General features: G+C 31.1%; 3 protein-coding genes across 4 annotated transcripts; 1 reads left to right on the top strand and 2 right to left on the bottom strand.

Annotated features, from left to right (window-relative positions):
- Positions 1 to 289: 289 nt before the first annotated feature.
- On the bottom strand, positions 290 to 2,739 carry LOC123213670 (PHD finger protein MALE STERILITY 1). The gene is made up of 3 exons (XM_044633138.1): positions 2,463 to 2,739; positions 1,791 to 2,058; positions 290 to 1,701 (listed from the first exon to the last, which is right to left on the bottom strand). Exons 1-3 carry the CDS (start codon positions 2,737 to 2,739, stop codon positions 312 to 314), a joined length of 1,935 nt encoding a protein of 644 aa, XP_044489073.1. The 3' UTR covers positions 290 to 311.
- A 9,536-nt stretch (positions 2,740 to 12,275) lies between these two features.
- On the top strand, positions 12,276 to 14,417 carry LOC123214815 (protein BASIC PENTACYSTEINE2-like). Of its 2 annotated transcripts, none has more exons than XM_044634809.1 (2): positions 12,276 to 12,433; positions 13,179 to 14,417. In XM_044634809.1, the coding sequence occupies exon 2, from the start codon at positions 13,184 to 13,186 to the stop codon at positions 14,054 to 14,056; it is 873 nt and encodes a 290-aa protein (XP_044490744.1). In that variant the 5' UTR covers positions 12,276 to 12,433; positions 13,179 to 13,183; the 3' UTR covers positions 14,057 to 14,417. The 2 variants fall into 2 exon arrangements, with proteins under 2 accessions (XP_044490744.1, XP_044490745.1); XM_044634810.1 differs by lacking the exon at positions 12,276 to 12,433 and adding an exon at positions 12,478 to 12,774.
- Positions 14,418 to 18,727: 4,310 nt separating this feature from the next.
- Positions 18,728 to 20,081, bottom strand: LOC123214888 (putative clathrin assembly protein At1g25240). Its single transcript, XM_044634899.1, has one exon. It carries the CDS (start codon positions 19,984 to 19,986, stop codon positions 18,820 to 18,822), a length of 1,167 nt encoding a protein of 388 aa, XP_044490834.1. The 5' UTR covers positions 19,987 to 20,081; the 3' UTR covers positions 18,728 to 18,819.
- Between the last annotated feature and the right edge of the window lie 435 nt (positions 20,082 to 20,516).

The raw sequence follows: 20,516 nt of genomic DNA, 5'->3' as shown, positions 1-20,516 counted from the left end.
TGCTACATTAGTTTATCTTGTATAAAACTCGAAATTATATAATTAATTTGCATAAGTAACATTATGTAATATTACTACAATTCTGTGATCAAACATTATATTATATTATTTAATATTATAATATATTTTATATATGCCAAACAAACTCTAACATGCTCTTGAAAACTTTTTAATATTTATAGCATAGATTATAAAGAGAAAAGATAGAGCCAATTTGAGCATGAATCTGAATGCAAAAACGAGTAAACATTGTTGCCAAAATGGCTACAATTTGTTCATCAGTTTAATTAACTAGCGCATAATATGGCTAGCTATGGTAAAGAAGGTAAGTGCATAATCTCATGCTCACACCTATTACAAAGAAATATGGTAGGATTTTCTTCACTGTTGGGAATCCCAACACACCTCGTATGCTGCCACACTTCACAAATGTCACAACAAATCATTCTTTCTCCATCATCATCTTCGGCTCCACAAACACACCCCACAACCCAATTTCTTACCCCATTTTCAAACATTTCATCACTCATAAATCCTTTCTCTTTGCTTATGCTTCCCTCAAAAACAATTTTTCTACCAACTTCAACAACCCCAAAAACCAAATCCGATCCTTTGGCATTCAAATTCACTATTGATTCAACATTAAAACTCTGCATTCCCCAATACACATCCCCGAAGCTCCTTTCTACTTCTATCTTAAGCTCATCAAATGTAGCATTATTCTTTAGGGTGATGCATTCATAAGGAAATTGGATTATTGTTTTCTTCAATTCTTCATTGGCTTGCTGATTGTTTCTTAATGTAACTGTACAATATAGCTTTAGTTTCCCTTCCACGTCCAACTCAACTTTATTAGAACAAAACTCTCCTGCATATTCCTTAAGAAAATATTTGGTGTCAAGAATTATCCTGGAAGCCATTGTTATTCCACTGAGAACTCCAGAGGTTATAGCTTGCTTTTGGTCCACTTTAAAAATATACTTGAACAAAGTTTGCATATCCTTGGTTAATTGAGAGCCTGTGATCTTGTATTGGGCTTTGATGTTTGAATTACTGAGGGCCAAATCTTGTTCAGGAAATATATTAGAAATGTCTTCCAAACAATACTCTAAAACCTTTGTCACAGGATTCAAGCTTCGGCGAACCAAATACTTGCCTACTATTTGATTTCCAAGTGATTTAAGAACAAAATCAAGCAATCCTGTGTCACCAATATATGCACGAGCAACATCTCTAACTTCTTGTCTTGAAACCCATCTGGATTTAGCACTTCTTAATGCTTCAACAATCACTCTTGTGGCCATTTCAACTCTCTTGGCTGACCATCTACAAGTTGTTTCAACTAAGATTCCAGGGTTGTAGGACCCACCACAATTTTCTTTCGGAAGTCGAGACTTGAGCTCCAACAAGAAACGAAATAGGTCACCAAGTGTCAACAAGGAATTATCAGAAAATGCTTGGTATCTTGAGAAAATAAGTGGAATAAATTGGTTGGAATTGGCGAGATGTTGAATGAGTGAACTTATTGGCATGGCTTGTAATGCTTCAATGGCTTTTTGGTACATGGGTTGAGTCACACCGAAGCTGCCACGCCCAAATTTATAGCCCCAGTGACCAAACCATGGTTGGCCGTATGCTACAACGTGAAGAAGTCTCAATTCCATGCCTTTCTTCTTTGAATTGTCACACAAACTCACTTTCCTAACAAATCGATATTTTTGTGGTTTAATCAATCTCTGTAGTGTATGCACATAGTTTTATTTATATATATATACAATAAGAAGGCTAACCTTGCGTGCAAAGCAATGCAGAGGCGATCAAGAAAATCCATGATTTGGTATCCAGTCAAGTCAGAGCCCATCTCGACACCATTTACGCACAACAAATGCCCAAAGCCATTTGAGTGAAAGGCAACATGAAGGATATGGCTCTGTAATTCAACTAAATTGGACTTAACCGCATCGTTGTCGCCTTCACAGTTTAACAAGGCAGCCACTAAGTTCTTTGAAGGCAAAATAAAGTGATACTTCTTATTGCAAACCATATGATGGCCCCAACCTGAGTTATCATGCAATCACTAAACTTTGTCATAAGGATTATTCATTTTAACTAAATTTTAATTACATTGATAAATGAGAAAAGATAAGAAATGCATAACATGGATTCATGCAAGATTTATCATTAAAAAAATTTTCACTTTCTTGGTGCAAATATTCAATCGGCATAATCCCTAATTTTTAACATACATTAATAAAGTAATGCAAATTGTTTAATCGCAACTATATTTAGAAAGAGCTAAATAGTTATCAAAGCATGCACATTTTGTAATACTTTAATTTGTTATCTACCAGTCTTTATCTATCTTACTATAATGCCAATAAATTGAGGTATCCATGGAACACTTGATTCAATGAATAAAATAAATTAATATAAAAATAAGGCAAGAAGAGTTAGGACTTCACCAACATATCGGCAATGCCTGCAACAATGTTGGATGGATGCTCCCACTGGCTCCTCTACAACAAATAATAAGATATGAAGAGGGGGATGGCGATGAACTTCAAGTTGAAATGACCAGCATGCCAGTCCATTGCATAAGTTTGTCTCAGAATTCCCAAGTTCAAGAAGCATTTTAACATTATGCCTAAATGACCCATCAAACTCAATTGGATACCCATGTTCTCCAAAACTCTTAAATCTAAAAACCCTCTCGCCTCTCTTCCTCTTCTTGCATTCCATTGTATAAAAACAGAATGAAGGAACAAATGAAAGCTGAAGGGAGGCAAATTAGATATAAGCATGATGTAACTTAAGCTTGGTCACACATGCACATAGTGCCAAGCAATAAAATTGGTAAGGAGTTTAATGAAGTGAGAGCATGAGGTTATCAAATTTAGATTATGTCTAGCTCACAATTGCATGATTTCATACAAAAAATAGAATCCCATCTTGCAATTTGCATGATTGCATACAAAATACACTTTCATGCAAATCTGTCGTGCCTGTGTATAGCAAAAGAGGGTTTCTAAGGTTAATTAATTATAACATGCTTTGATCATGCAACAATTTCACCATTACAATCGCTTTATGTTCCGGCAAATTCTAAGGTCACCTCCAATCTATTCAATTTTATCTTTTAGGGATACACATAAACGCACAACTTCTTGGCCAACTACTTCAAACATCCCACCTTTTTTCTATGCTAACTTTGCTCTTGTAACTTGTAATTTCCTCAACATTAATAATGTTATTTGCCATAATTTTAATAATGGCAAAACCAAGTTCAATAATCCAGGTTTAACTTATTTTGCATCAAAATATAGACAAAAAGTTTATTTGAACTATCATTTAATTAGAATATAGCTTACAAGTGATAAATATTATTAATTTGTTATATAAATAGTACAATCATCGTATCCTAGGTAGCACGGAAACGGAAACATGGAAATGCGAAAACGTGGAAACGGAAACGTGAAAACGTATTTTCTTAAAAAAGTAGGAAACGGAAACGTGTAAATATAAAAAATATAGGATTTTTTTTATAAATACAAAATTTTTATAAAAAATACAATAACCTATATTTTAATTAAAAAAATACAACAATTGATTTTTTCTAACCAATTTAAAATAACATATAACAAAATAATTTTATACCAAAAATAAATTACAAATTCAAGTTCTTGAAACATGTATGTATAAATTAAATTAATATTTATATATTCATCTTTTAAAATGAAAAATAAACATATATATAAATCAATATATTTTATCAAAATAAATTAAATGTTGTCCTATTTTAATAGAGAATGAATGTTTCCAGCAATAATCTCGAGGACAAGCACAAAGAAAATTTTGTTTCAAAGATGTTTTTTTATATTCTTTCGTTTTTACCAATTCCTATAACATTCATTCTCTTTGAAAAACATACACTGTTCCATAATTAGCTTTTTTATGCTTTCTTGGTGAGTTTCTCTGCTAATATCCAGTATTATATATGCTGTCAAAATTTACATTTTTTTCGTTGGAACAAATTAATTTATTGAGACACCCAACAGAAGAAGAAGACGCCCAGGCAGCGAAGAAGAGAAGAAGACGCCCAGCAGATTGACGGCAAAGGAGATTGACAGCAAAGAAGAAGACGCCCAGAAAAATATTACGCACAGAAAACTATTTTTGTTATTTACTTTCAAAATCCTTTCAAGAATCCATTTATGATACACTTTCAGAATCCTGGTATGCATAGGAAACTCTTTCTGTTAAAGAAACGCGTTTCCCTTTTATCTAAAATTACCGAAACGGCCCTGAAACGTTTCATACCAGTTTCGGGCCGTTTCGGAAACCGAAACGTTTCGGATTCGTGGAAATGCACACTCCTGTGCGTTTCCGTGCTTCTTAGATCGTATCTATTGATTAATTGTTCAGGGTAACTATTATAATATTTTCTTTTCAGATTCTATTAATAGTCATGGCCTATGTTAGATGTTATATCTGATGGTTTATGGGCAATCTCTATTATCTTACGAGTGAGTGTTCCTTACCACTATATCTAAAAGACTCACTCATCAAGTAAATTCTCCATTAACTCAGCCTAGGAATTATTAAGAGTCAAACGAAGTATTAATTCCATTCACCATCTTTTATGGTTTCCAGGACATATCCCAACATACTCCCTTATTTTTTGGTTGGCCTCCCAAGACTATACACCTTGGTAAGTTCATGGCCTTTTTGCATCATTTGAGAATATGCTATATAGATCCTTTTTTAAATCCCACAAGCATCTTTTCTGTAGCCATGCTTTCTCTTCCTATATATGCACGGACATGTCAACAAACACTCATATGGTCTGATTGGTTGTCCCATGGTTCTCTGTGCTCCTATAGACTATCACTCACCTCCATTACAAAGATGACTTCAAGCTCGTCTTTGCACAATTAGTCATCCTGATTATAATTTATATCCTATGATGTAAGTGAAATAATCAGATATTTCATCAGAAGTATAGCTCCCACAATAACATCATTACTGACATATGCAACTTTGTTCAACCCAAGATTCATAACATAGCCTTTAGGTTTGATATTCCGCCACAGCTTAGCACTATTTGGCTTGTACCTTGATTTTCATCTTTTACACTGGATTCTTCGATTTTTGTTTGGTTAGACTTCCACCTTTCAATTTCAAACATTTTCTGTGATCGGGGTTGAAGTTGAAAAGAGGAAACTTATGATTGGTTGTTGAAATATTGTTTAGGTGAACCTCCTCCTTCAACATTTTCTTGTACCGGTGTCACATTTGTACAGGAGGAAGGTTTTTAATTTTTGTTTTGACCCATTGTATCTGCACCTTGCAAGAACGTTTTCCATAAAAGTTATGGGCCCGGAAAATTTTTTGGTCTGCTAACATAGTTGAACTAATAACAAGCCTTATATCATGGACTTGGTGTAACCAGGCCCATATCCCTTAACCAAGGAACTTTAAAATGGATTCTTTAACCCTTTTGTCGAACTAAGCCGAAGTGAAGTGAATTGGACTTTTTGGATAAGTGGGTATCTTCAGAATGGCAGATGTGATATAAATTTGTTTATTATTTTTCATATATATTTAACCATAAGACAAATAGCCAATAGGTTCTTCATGTGTAGAATACCTTTATTCAATACTTCTATGTTTTGTATACTCCTTGGACAAAATTTTCACTCATCGATTAAATAATATAAAAGCATAATTAATCTAAGAAATATTTTAGTATGAATCTTCTGTCAATTGAGATGGTAAAATTTGGAGGAAGGACTTATATCTTTTATCATGACTATTTAAGCTTGAAAGTTGACACAACTTAAACAAGGTGTACTGTATATTAATAGTGACTGCTACATTGGGCTTTTTATCATTGATTGATTATTGAAATAATCTTAATTTAATTGTTTATTTGAAATGCCTTATTTTTATATTCATATTTGTAAAAGGTGAAGAATCAAACTAGTTTTTGCCGTCATGAATACCACTATACAAAAATATATATATATTTATAATTGAGTTTAAATATAGACTAAATTATTATTTTTTACTTGAAGTTTAGCCTAAAACACTTTTCTACGTTAAATGGTATAATTAATATTTTCTCATATAAAATTAAACTTTATTTAAGAAAAACTAACACTGTAATAGTGAAATATTAATTTCATCATTCATAAATTTAAAAAAATTAAAAATAAAAGTTTCCTAAATCAAATCCAAATTAAAAATATAACAGTTTATTTTAAAAAATATTTAAAAACTTATAAGTTAATCTTTAAAATTTTTTAAAAACCCTAATGTCGATGTCGCTTCTTCACCATTGTCACTATCTCACCTTGTCACCCCCCAAGATTCAAAACATTGCAATGACACCCCTTTTGGATTGAAATATAAACAATATTTTAAGGGTGTAAATGTCAATTTTTAAAACTTCAAAGAGACAAAAAATATTTTCCCCTTTCTTATTTTGGAAATTATCATATTTACCACATATATTTTGAAACTATTATCATAGCCCTATGAGTGAGTAATGTAACAATTATATTGAGGGATTGATTCGAACTGAATTGAGCCCAATATGGATTAGCTCAAGTTCAAACTCGAAAATCTTTAGAGGTGACTTGAGTTCGGTTCGAGTACGTTGAGCCAATCTAAAAAAAGATTCAAATTTGACTTTAAAAAAAATGAGGTTCATGCCTCGATTTGAGTTCATAGCTCGAATTTATGGCTTAAGTTCATGACCGCAATTCGTAGCTTGAACTTAAAAACTTGTTTTTTGTTACTTTAAAACCCAAATTTGATTTGTAGAAAACATAAACAAATGCCCAAAATTTTCATACTCATAAGACTAGGAAACTTAATCAGCAAAAATATAAATGAAATCACGAGGAAACAACAATAAGATATCATGTACACAAGATATCTAAGTCTCCTAACAACCCACCAAGATCATTTAGCCAAATGCAACCACCAACTTATAAACATTCAAACAAACTCCAGTATGAATCTCTAATGAATTAATTAACAAACAAAAATATTAGGGTTCCATTAGGTTTTTTACCGCTAAAGATGAAAACTTGAAAATATACAGTGCACCAGTCAACAACAACAAGACAAATGTGTATTTGGAATCATGGTCGATTAAGACGAAATTTCAACGGGTGTAATAATTGTCATTCCAGTGAGACAATGTGAAAAAAGGTTTGAAGACGGAGTGAAATCCAGATGGATTTATGTTTGTTTGCTTGTTTTGGGTCTCAAAATGGTGACGTTTGAAGATAAGAAATGGTAATGGATGGCAGATGAAGGTAAGATATTTGTGGGTGTTTTTGAAGATAACAAACAACAATGGAAAAATGTGAGGTTTCGTGTGTGAAGAGTGAAGACAGAGTAAGAGAGAAAATGTCAAGAAAAGAAAGATTATATTATATATTTATAATAATGACTTTTTAAAGTCTTCCAAGCTAACTCTAACGAGCCATGACTTTGTTTGTTTGAACAAAGCCGAGTTAATGGTTGGCTTATGAGGCGTTTTGAGTTGAACCTTATCTAAATCAAATTTGCCTTGTTTTTCAATTGAGTCATCTATTACGGTTTGAGTTTGTAAAAATGAACTCGAATTGAGCTAAACCGAGTTGAGTTGACTTTCAAGATTGAGCTAGCTCGACTCATATCTAGGTCTACTTACATCCTTGATTTGTTGTGTTTTGTTTAGACCTACAAAACGAACGGGTTACCTATAGGACCTGCGGGTAACTCACCTAAAAATATATATAGGAATTAGGTTTTTAGACTTGGACCAGTTTGGACCCTCACTTATAGGGTGTAGACAAGTCTGGTAAACCTGCAAGTCACATGCTATTTTTTCTTATTCATTTTTTCCTTCCTTTTCATTATCAAACTTATTACAATACATCAAACAAAAATTTCACATATTTTTCATTTTCTTAACATGAAATGAACTCAAATCCAATCTAAAATTAAAGAATTTGTTGTGTTGAAAATAAATGTAAAGAATATAAACATTAAACACTTTGGTATAAATATTCATTCCGTGTTCAATGCTAAAATTCTTCAAATTTATAAAAAAACATTTTTATAATTTGAGATAAATTTTCATTTCTCCGCGAAATACATATGCACTTGAAGAGAAAATATTGAAAATTATAAAATGAATATCTTAAAATAATTAAAATAAAAAATGAAAAATTAATATTAAAAGGAAACCTACGAGTGCACCTGTATCCGCCACCATTTTACTTGCACCCCTATCAACCTAACCTACATCTAAACCCACTCGCATATTTATCAAACCTAGTTTTGTTTAATTCTTTAGAGGTATAACTATTATTTTTTTAACTATTGATAACATATTGAGGTTTCAAAAATTTTTAAAACAACCCTAAAATATTTTAGATTTTTAAAAATCTTTGAAAAACTTTTATTAACACCTTTAATATTTTTAAAAATCAAATTTAACTCAAACATATGAATATATATTACTCATATCCCTATCTAATTTTTTTAATTTAAAATTATATGATAATTTTATTTATCAACAGAATTAATTTTCAATGAAATAACATTATTGATGCAATCTCCTAGGTGTGTCTAAACAATTAAAGTGCCCTTCATCCCAGTTAAGAATTGATCTGGTCTACAAATATTAGTCAAAAAAGCTAATATTAAGTTAAATTCAAACGGTCCAAAATAGATCAATATTAAAAATATTGAAGCCAAACCAAATTGAGAGTGATGTGTCAAAGTTTTTCTTCTTCCTTTTTTATTTTTTTATGATCATACTTTGATTATGACTACCATTTCAGCATAAAAAACAGGAGCAAAAAGATAAGCATAATAACCTGACTCTCTCTGTCTATCAATCTAGAATAGCTTTTGTTTTTATTTATTTTTAAAAATATTTTTTATTCAATTATTTGCATATATTACTATACCTTACAGGGGTTTAATTAAAAACTTCACGTTAAGGTATTACTAAATTTTATTCATGAGAATTATATTTATATTTATAGTTGGATAAAATCAAACATTTGGGCTTCTAGGAAAGCCCTTTATGAGATGAAAGGCTAGAAAAAATATTTTTCTTATTTTATACAATAAAATTTGGGGAATCGATCTTTAATTCCCACCCAATTTATTTTTATTCCCCATTTTTTTAGATTTTTTTCGGTCAAAATTACTAGAAATATAACTGACATTATAAATTCTAGATACACTTATCATACATGAGAAAGGGGATGAAAACGAAGATGAAAAATATCTCTACAATAGGGGATGGACTGAGAATAAGGATAAATATATGTCCTTCTTGACCCACCTTATCTCAATCACGCTTTTTCTCATATATTAATATATTTACTTAACATATTAAAATATTTTTTATAGTTTTAGGCTATTTATAATTTTCAAATTTATTTATATTTTTTTATGATGTATATTAAGATAGTTAATATATGTTATTTGTAATATTTAAAATAGTGGCTTATTTTTATTTTTAATTAATTATATTATTTAATATATTTATATTATATTTAAAGGACATAAAAAAGAGATTATTTTGTCGGTAGAAGACAGAAAATTTTTATCATTCTATAATAAGAATGGGTCAAAGGATAAAAATTGATATATCCTACTAGAATGGGGACAAAGAATAGAAAATTCAGTCCCGTCTCTCCCTATTGTTATCCCAAACACTCATCCTAATTTTTATATTTTAATTTTTAGTATTTAATTCTTACATAAATCCTTAACCTAAGTTTTAGAAATCATAAAAATTATTAGTTCTAAATTTCAAATATTTCTTTGTTCAATGAAGATATATTACTAGATATATGGAAAAAATAATATCAGAATGAGATGAATATGAATCTAAAGAATAAAAGATTAGTTTTCAAAATTTGAATTCGAGAAATATATGTATAAAAAACTAAATTAAATTTGAAAATGGAAAAAAGTGGTAGAAAAAATGCTACATAATTTATGTTTTTAAATTCCTATGTTCGAATTGGGAAAGATGGGTGTAAACGTAATATCTAATTATATTTGAAATTTAGAAAAATAGGTGCAAATATTTATAGTTAAATAGGATTATGTCAGTGTTAAATGGGGTATAATTTTTTTTAAAAATATTTTTAATACTAATAAATTTAATGGTACTAAAAATCACTTCACCAAATTTTATCATAAGACTCATTTATAAGGGATATTAATTAAAATAGGCAACCGCTTTCCCGCTTAAACGTTTTTCGGCAGCAATTCATATGTTTTACCTTTTTAAGCAAATTGAATTTTTCATTCCAAAAATACCCTTATTTAATTTCTCAACGTTTACTGTAGTATTTTACCAATTAATTACTAACGTTTAACTATACGCATTAAGATTAATTTATCTGTAATGAATAAAATCTACAGATTGAAAATGTTAATCTATGAATAAAATTGAAAAACACATTGAAAATCTATAGATTGAATAAAATTTATGAATAAAATCTACAAATTTTATAAACATTTATAAATTATAAATTCTTTGTCGTATTTTTTGTTTCATAATAGATATAAAATTGTTCAGCCAAAAGATTTATTATCACCCAAGGTATAGTAAAATTTTAAACACATATTTGTTAATTTTAAAAAATTTAAATACTTATCTATTATTTAACTATTTTTTATTATAATTAAAAATAAAATTATTATTTTATCAGTAATATTAAAAAATCATAATTTTATCTGTTTTTTTCAGATTTGAAAAACTAATAATTTCATCCTATTTTCAAAACTTTTTTAATTTTGAAAAGTAACTTTTCTTTGCAAATTCCTAGCTTTTTTCCCTCCCTTTCTAATGATCATCTAACGATGATGATGACGATAGTTAAGGCGAGACATCAAAAGACATCTCTTCGTCTCTGTCAATAAAGAGACATCTTTGTCTCTTCGTCGTTGTCCAGGAAGAGATGAAAATTGTCTTCATCTTTTTTTGGATGCCGATGAAGAGGTCTTTTCATTGATGAAGAGACGTTTGTCATTGTCTCATCTTAACTGTTGCTATCGCCAAATGGTCGTCAGAAAGAGAGGGAAGAAAACTAGGGATTTTGGGGTGGGGGTGAGGAAGCTACTTTTCAAAACATAAAAAGTTTTGAAAATTGAGTGAAATTATTAGTTTTCAAAACTTGAGAAAAAAATAGGATAAAAATACAATTTAGTAAAATGAGGGTTCTACCCATAATCTTAATAAAAAGTACGGCAATAAGTGGATGTTTGAAGTTTTAAAAATTGACGAATATGCATTTAAGATTTCACTATACTTTGAGTGAAAATAGGTTTTTTGGCCAAATTGTTTTGATCAACCCTAATGAATTTTACTATTAACAAGGAAAGTTTTCCCTTCAGCTCACTTTATTTTCTAGTTGGTTTTCTGCCCTCACACTATATATTTTTGTGCTAATATAGTAATTAAAATTTGGATTAGCTTTCTCTTTTTAATCTTAATCAACAACCAATTATATTGAATAGTAATTACTTATTTCCTTTATTTTGGGCACCCTTATCTCATTATTCTTCAAATTCAAAACAAATCTACTCTATCATAATTGCAAGGAAATTGATAAAATGGGAATAGCCAATATTACATAGTTGACCAACTAATAAAAGACAAATTTTGAATTAATCAACTTTTTGGACTAATTTAAAAATTGAAACATTTTCTATTTAAAAATTCATTATATAAAAAAAAAAAAAACCTATCAACACTCCCCAAAGATAAGAAAGGTGCCCATTTGACAATTTGGAAGTATATGGCCAAGATATAAAATACTTTGTCACTAATATGAAAAAGAAAAAGTTTGGCCAATTATTTACTTTGTGAAGTGCATAAACAAAAGTCATGTTATGTATTTTATATTTAATTAAATATTTAAAAATTTTAATATAATTTTATCTTTAAATTAAAATTATATAATCACGTAATTATATATTATATGATTCCATCAAATTGCAATAAAGGAGGATAAAAATTTATTAAACATTCGTTTTTGTTTTTGGTGTGGTGGATGTTGTTGTCACATGGCATTGGCAATATGCCCTACAACAGCAAATATAAGTATAAATTGAGGTAAATAAATAAATAGTAAGATTTGGGTTAATTATATTAAAATTTAAAAAGTAAAAAAAAAAAAAAAACATATATAAATATCTTATGTTTGGACGGACACACATTTTTTAGGTCTCTCTTTCATTTTTGGGACTTTCTCTCTCCTCTGTCTTTCTCTATCTCTCTCCTCTCTCTTATCTCTAAATATCAATCTCTCTTTCTCAGGTTTCTCTCTCCTCTCTCTTTCTTTCTCTTTCTGTTTCTCTCTCCAGAAGGGCAAAACCCTAAAGAGCCGTTTACACCCCCTAAGTAAGTTTTCTCTCTCTTTCTTTCCTTCTCTCTCTCCTCTCTCTTTCTTTCTATATTTTGAATATATGGGTCCTTGTACTATTCAAACTGCCTTATATACTTTTTTGTTTTAATATTTTTGTAATGTTAACTTTTGATATGAATCTGCTGAGATCTGTGATTTTCAGTCATAGATCTGAAGGGGATTTTATTTTTCTTTTAAAAATCTCATTTTTATGTGGATAGATTGTAGATCTATTCAGCGGTTTCCATGTGGGTTCTGTTTGGTTTGTGGGAAATGTCGGAATTTTTGATGTAATTTGGATCTGAAAGCTTGCATTTTTTGTGGGTAATTTAAAAAGGTTGGGTTTTGCTCACCGGGGATCTCAAAGTTCTTTTTTTTGGTCTCAGATCAAAGATTATTGAAATCTTAACCCAACAAAAAATGGACTGACTTGGTTTCACATTTTGGTTTTTACTTCGAAACTCAATAAAAATGTGATTGAACATTGTTTTGTTTGGCAGATCTTTATTGTTTTCTTAATGTTATACTTCACTGGATCTGTGCTTGAGAAAACTTTCTGACTATTTTTCTTTTTATTTAGCTGCATTATGTTTTGTGTTTTAGCTTTGGAGCCTCTGTTTCAATTATATATGTTATGTTTACAGATTTCCAAAATTTGTTCCCACTGTTATGAGCCTAACATAGTAGATTATAGCAAATTTCTGATTATATAAACCTTTTTTTTGGGCTCAAAATATGTAGTTGTCATGGATGATGATGTGTTGAACATGCGCAATTGGGGTTACTATGAACCGTCCTTTAAAGGGCATCTCGGTCTGCAGCTCATGCCAAGCATGGTAGACCGAGACACCAAGGCTTTTCTACCCAGTCGCAATCCTAATTTTATGGTTACACCTAATAGTACCTTTCATCCTCGGGATTGTGTGGTTTCGGAGCCATCCATGCCAATGAATTATGCTAGGGACGGTTGGATAAACCAAAGGGATAAGTTTCTGCACATGTTACCTGCAAATCCCAATTATGGGATTCTTCCGGAAACTTCAGGGGCTCACTCCTTGCAAATGCTACAGCCCCCACCACCACAACCCCCACCCCCAGCTGTGGCACCTAGTACTTCAAGAGATGACAGAGTGGTGGCAAGGGTTGATGAGCCAGTTGTCAAAAATGATGGTCCTCAAATAAAGAAAAGGCAGGGAGGAGGTGTCCCCAAGACCCCGAAAGCTAAGAAGGCTAGGAAGCCAAAAGAGAATAATGGTGCTACCGTTCAACGTGTGAAACCAGCTAAGAAGAGTATGGAAGTTGTGATAAATGGTATTGATATGGACATCTCGGGTATTCCAATTCCAGTCTGCTCGTGTACTGGAGCTCCCCAGCAATGTTATCGCTGGGGCTGTGGCGGTTGGCAATCTGCCTGCTGTACTACAAATGTATCAATGTATCCTTTGCCAATGAGCACCAAAAGGCGTGGTGCAAGGATTGCTGGGCGGAAGATGAGTCAGGGTGCATTTAAGAAGGTATTGGAGAAACTTGCTGCAGAAGGCTATAATTTTGCTAACCCAATAGATTTGAGGACTCACTGGGCTCGACATGGTACCAACAAGTTCGTGACTATCAGATAGATGTATGTTGTTGGTATGCTCCCATGGCATTTGGTCTGCGTCACCTGTATATATATCTGTGACCTTTTGCGGAGACTTGTTGGGTACTTAGCAGTCCTTGAATTTTCCGTTATGATACATGTTTTTGAAATATGGACATCTGAGATCTTCAGAATTGTTGTCTAGTTTTCTTTATGCTTTGTTATAAAGGCAGTCAGTAATTTCTAGCCACTAGGAATTAGGATGTGGATGAGTTTTCATTTGCAGGATTCTGGATGTAACTTCTTTTACCCTTCTATTTAATCTTGTCAAAGCAGTAATCCTCTTTTGCCATGTTTTGATGTACTGACATGCAATGAATTATACTTTGTTTACTTCTTTAGCTGTAGCATCTGACAGTTATAAGATGGCAAGACTTTTCTTTGATGTATTATTCTATTATTGTTGTTGTCTAAATGCAAGATGATATTGTTAAATGTTAATGAAATTTTCTACGTGTTTATTTGAAAATTTGTCAACAAACACCCCTCTCCCAAATTTTTATCATGTATATTTATTGCAATTGTTAGATTTATATTTGTAAGTGATATTCTAAGATAGTCACAGACCATGATCTGAAACTTCTATCTTTTTTTCTGCTCTGATTGGTCTTCCTATCTTGGTGAATTCTGGTGATATTTATGGATTGAATTCCTTCCTATATGAAATATTTATTGCTTGTCTTCTTGTATTTGCTTTTATGGAAAATTACAAAGTTTTATTGAAGTCATTGCTATATGCTCTCTACAATGTATTGTTTATTATTTGTTCAACACATAATGAGCTTTAAAGGGGCCTCAATAGAAAAGAAAATGCAAAAATAGTTTTGAATGAATGTCATCGTAGTATCAGACTTGCAATTGAGGTTTTTAGTTCCTCAGGTTCCGTTGTTTCTCCTTTATGTTCTGAGTACTGAATACTAAGATGATCATCTCTTCTGATTCCCAACTTTTATGCTTTTTTCTGTGAATTTCTGATAGTACTTGTATTATATTTATTTTCTTGAGTGGCTGCTGAATTTTAAATATCTAGGTCACTAATAAACTTCATTCAAAATTTATTATGCTTGAGGCTGAATGATTTATATAAAGAGAACTTAATCAATTCTACCTCGATTTTTATGAAGCTTTAGAAAGAGAATCTAGGAAATAAATGTTGTAATATATTTTTTGTACCATAGATAAGTAACGTTTTGAATCTGGTAATGATGGTGAATGTTTGTTTCAAACTTTCAATTGTATCTCAGTTTGCTTGAAGATTCTGTTAAGGAGAAGGGACCAGAGTAGAAACCTGGTAATTCACCTTAATTGTTGGCTTGCACAAGTTATTATGTGTTACAATGGATATGACTTTGTATTAGATAACAGAACTCATAAGAAAACATACAATAGCAGTAGTAAAATTACAATTTCATCCCTGATGTTTATTACTAGAAAATTCTATTTGTGTTACTTTGGCCAAACCTGAAGGACCAGTGGTGTTAGGCAAAGATTTTGGATTTCTTCTATCATCAACTTCTGACCTGTGTGCTAAGTATTATTTTTTGAGTAATTTATTCAAACGTTATGCTTCAACTGACAGGAACTTGGTGGATATGTTATCATGAAAATAACCATGCTTTGAGTAAAAGCAAACAGTAATTAGGTGATGTGTACTAACTATGAGGTAGGGCTTCTGGTTGAAAGAGGATTAATTGCATTTTTTATTGCCAGGTTTGTGTTATGAGATGTTAATGGTCATTCCTCAGTTTGCGTTGAAGTAAGCCCTGGTGTAAGTTAGCTATGAATAATATCTCTACTCCTTGTCCTTGATCTGTGTCCTGTCTATAAGCAGATTATTTGTATGCAAAAATATCACTTGCGAGTCCTTGCTGTTTTCTTTATCTTGTCAAAATGTTGATATCATTGTATCCTATATCATTTGAACATGTGTGCTGCATCTATGTCTATGTTTTGGTTATTTGAAGCAAATGGTAGTATGATATCTGAAAACTGTGTTTTATGGTTGTGTCTCGACTGATGTCCTCGACTAGTCGTACCTTTGAAGGTTTTCAACCAAGTAAACCTAGTACTCTGTGCGCCACATGTTTATTTATGCTAAATGTGTCCCTATTATGCAGTTTATTTCTCTCATGATATAAAGTTCATACATTTAACATCAATTTTGGTAATCTTTTTGGTTTCATATTAATAGGGTAATTAGCTTGTTGCTTATGAATATGCAATGTATAGATAGTTTTTGCCATTCAACAATGTTCAGGCAGTTACTTGGGATTGGGTTTGGCCAAGATTGGTGTCAAATATTTTCTCATAAAATGGTTTGTTATACTATTATACATGTTCCATGGTGTAGGAAATATATTTTGCATTTGAAGGCCTTGTTTAAATTGTACTCTTATTGATTTTAGCAGAAGGTATTGCAACTCTTGTTTATATAATCCTTTTAGGTAAAGAAACCATCCAAAATATGTTTAGAGAATTGTATTGCCTTGAATATGTGTAGTTGGGGAAAATCTGGTAATACTTTTTCTAACAAAACAAGCTTGATGTATTGTGTTGTTCTTCGAAGGTTGAAGCAGAGGAGTTTTTATTTGTTCTTGGAAACTTGTTTATGGGGTACACAAGAATTGCATATTTATTGCTTGCGGATGCTAATGTGTTGCTTAGTTACTATTATTATAATTTTTGTATGCAGAGGCCCGAGAGTTTCAAGAGGTTATGATTCTTGTGTAGAGATGGCAGTAGGCCGTGCCGATGTCTGTGGGTTTTGTTGGGCCAAGACCTGTATAGTAGTGGGTATTATAAGTTGGGTTGATCCACACATATACTAAAACCTATGACATGGTTCGTGCTATAGTATGTTGTGTATGGCCTTTAATGGGTCAGTCTGGGGTTTTTGGTGGAATGATCCATTAATTATATAATTTTTAGAAATTTTATTATTTTTTTTATATTTTTTGGATTTATCAAACTAATCTTTTGATTTGTTCTGGAACATTAATAATAAATAATTAATAAGTTTATATACTTTTTATTAATTTTTTGGTTTTTTCACAATATTAATAATAATTTATTATTATGTTTTAATTTTTTATAATCATGTTAATTCTTTGTATGGTGACACTAAATAATTAATAAAATTTTTAAAAATTGTAAACAGTGTTTGTCAGGTTAGGCTCGCCCGTGAGCTGAATTTTACAGCCCAATACATGGCCCAAAAAGGAGGGCCTGGCCCGACCCTAGTCACCTTGACAACTCCACTCTTTGTACTTAGTTTGAAACGTGATCATTGTTGGCGACAGGATTTCTTTCATTCGAGTGACAGTCATTAAAATTTTAGCCATCTGAAATTCTAAATCTGGGATAAATTTTGGCAATTTCCAATTTACTTAGATTACACCAAAACATTAATTCAAGCAAAAAATTATATGTTATTATATAATATAATATTTTTAAATTAAAAATAAAATAATATTTAATTATATTATAATATATTATTGTTTGTGTATAAGGTTGTGTTTATTATTTATATATATTATATACATAAATGATTATTATGGTGATTAATTGTATATTTTATTTTAAACAATAAAATCATTCAATTACAACATTAATTTATGAGTGTTTGCAAAAATCCAATCGTTGGTGTGTGAAATATAAATATTATTAAGGCCAAATGACTATTTACCATCTAAGGTTTAGTGCAAATTCAACTTTTTATCTATTAATTATTGAAAATTTAAGTATTCATATTTTTGTTAAAATTCTCCGTTATTGTCAAATATAAAATTATTATTTAATAAAAATATTTAAAAAAATATAAATTCATCATATTCTCTCTCAAGGTTCAAAAACTAACAATTCACCTCATTTTTCCCTACCCAAGATTTGAAAAATTAATATCCCCCTTAGGGTTTTCCAGTACGTTGTTGGCAGCTAGAGATTTGAAAAATAATTTACTAGTACTTTTTTATTACCTTTAATCAAACACAATAATTATTTATGCCTCTCAAATTTTATCGAACATAATAATCATTTATACATAGTAATTTTTATTCAAAGTAATCTTTCTATTTTAGTAATATAATATTATCTAAACCAAATGCCCTTTAAGAGTTTTACCTAAATTTTTTTTATTTTTCTGTATTTTAATTTAAAAAAATAATTAAATCACATAATCACTCGTCAACAATTAATATATAGCATCAAATTTCATGGATTTTTTAAATTATAATTAACAATAAAATTATATATATATATATTATATATACAATTTAAGTACATAGATTATATGTTATTATGTGATTAGAAAATTTTAAATTAAAGATAAAATAATACTCAATCACATAATGATATATTATCTGTATACTTAAATTATGTATTAAAATTTTATATGTATAACATTGTTTTATAGCTAAATACTTTCTAATGGAAAAGGAAATCGGCTGAAATATTCCTAAAATGAAATTAATAGCAAACCCATCTCACCAACCTGACATTGCAAAAATTGAAGACGTTAACAATAAATAAACATTAAATTTAATTGGTACCCAGATTTTCATTTTATTTTTAAAATCCGAATTCATCTTTAATTCTGAATATTACAAATTCTACCAACTTACAGTTCTTCTCTGCATAAAAATTTCTTTTATTATTATTATTAGAAGAAAGTTATGTATGGAGAAACTGCATAAAGGAAAAAGCAATAGCGAACACCTAGGATTAATCTTCATGAAAAAAAATTAATTAATAGAATTTAATCAAGTCTGGAAGATCATGTTTATATTCTTGTACAGGTACAAGAGGAAGAACATATGGTGGATCTATAAATGGATTTAATGACCATTCTGCAGCATTTTCTTCTGCATATACTTTGAAATCTTCATCAAAAACCTCCCATTTGTCAGTTATTATTGTCCTTAATAATCTTTTTTTATTATTAAAACAACTTTCATCTTCTTTCACCACCATGGCTTTCTCTTGAACATTATCATCATTTAAATCCGCCATTTCTGAATCCTCTTTCTTCTTTGAATCTTCTTTATCAATATTTTCTAGATCGCCATTGATGAGTCCTTCAAGAACTCGAATATCTTCCTCCGGGACCTCTGTGACTTTCGGAAGCTCCAGCATGTTTAAAATTCCAAAATCTCTGCAAAACTCAAAATATAGAGACAATTCCTCACCCTGTCCGTTTGCCTTAAGAAGAACGTTAAGCGCCATGACCACTTCGCCGGGCCGAGCTGAATAAATCCTCGTTAAAACCCTCGCAATCCCGTTGCAAATTCTGCTATAAACATCATATATTTCAATCACCACACAGTCCAGGGCCTCAAGAATCAAAGTTACATGCATATTCTTCGTCCGCGGCTTGATTTGAAGCAACAAATCTAGCAGATTTTGCAAACTTCGCAGCTTATTCAACTCTTGCATCATCGGTTCCTCGCTTTGTTTACTTTGTTCGTACATAAAGGCCGATCTTTGATCCAAAAACGCGTAATAAGCACGAATAAAATTATTAAATCCCCACGAAACGCTCGATTTTGAATGTCCATCACTAAAACTTGAAAGATCAAAGGGCAAACGTCCAATCCTTTGAACAGCCGGGATTTTACAACAAAAAACGCCATGCATGAGAATCAAGCCCTTGAGAGCGACGACCCAACTCTTGGTTTTCTCCATACGTTTAGAGAGTGCCCATACAAGAGGCTTCACACTGAGAGGAGAGGTTCGTAACCACGTGAAAATTCTCTGTGCATTTCGATAATCAACATGCCATTCATCGTGGCTTGTTGCTTTGATAATCGCGGCTTCGAGGTCGGGGTTACGATACGACGATTTTCTACTTAAACTCGCCGCCCAGATGCTGTTGCGGTCTTTGAGAAGACCCGCCGCTCTCTTCCACAGGCTCATCCCCTCATGCCTCGTTGTAATTAGCCCAGCAGTTTGCAAGATTTGGTCGTTCCCTTTTTTATATTATCAAGAATAAATTAATGGTTGTGTGAAGAACTCTAATTTGAACCCTAAAAATAGAAATTTAACAACCTTATTGCCGTCCACTACTTATTTTACCATCATGTGCTGTATTTTATTTTAATTTAGACTATAATAGAATGTATCTTTTTAATTTTAATTTCAACTTTAGCATTCAGTCGTATTTTGACTTTTTCATTTTAATACGCATTTCGAGGGCAGGCTTTATTTGACTCAATGGTGGTCTTTTCTCGTTAAGTAATTCTATTATTCTTGTTCAATATTAGTGTTCTTATGAAATTCCTTCTTATTTGAAGAATTGGATTTCATTTATCTGGTTTATGTTTGTAGTCCCGGGCAGAGGTGGCAAATGGTTGAGCCAGCCCCAAGAAAACCTGGCTCAAGGTGGGCATGGCCTGCAAATTTGTGACATATGTCGAGACTCGTAATTATGGTAGGTCATACCGGAA

Source organism: Mangifera indica, chromosome 4, assembly GCF_011075055.1.
Source record: "Mangifera indica cultivar Alphonso chromosome 4, CATAS_Mindica_2.1, whole genome shotgun sequence".
Taxonomy (NCBI): Eukaryota; Viridiplantae; Streptophyta; class Magnoliopsida; order Sapindales; family Anacardiaceae; genus Mangifera; species Mangifera indica.
Note: the sequence above shows the minus strand (reverse complement) of the source record. Positions and strands in the feature narration are given on the sequence as shown.

Excerpts from the sequence above, each read along its gene's own strand:
- LOC123213670 (XM_044633138.1), bottom strand. The coding sequence starts at position 2,739 with ATGGAATGCAAGAAGAGGAAGAGAGGCGAGAGGGTTTTTAGATTTAAG. Across the intron at positions 2,059-2,462 it reads CAGGCATTGCCGATATGTTG|GTTGGGGCCATCATATGGTT; the intron begins GTGAAGTCCTAA and ends ATGATAACTCAG. Across the intron at positions 1,702-1,790 it reads TGCATTGCTTTGCACGCAAG|GAAAGTGAGTTTGTGTGACA; the intron begins GTTAGCCTTCTT and ends TCGATTTGTTAG.
- LOC123214815 (XM_044634809.1), top strand. The coding sequence starts at position 13,184 with ATGGATGATGATGTGTTGAACATGCGCAATTGGGGTTACTATGAACCG.
- LOC123214888 (XM_044634899.1), bottom strand. The coding sequence starts at position 19,986 with ATGAGCCTGTGGAAGAGAGCGGCGGGTCTTCTCAAAGACCGCAACAGC.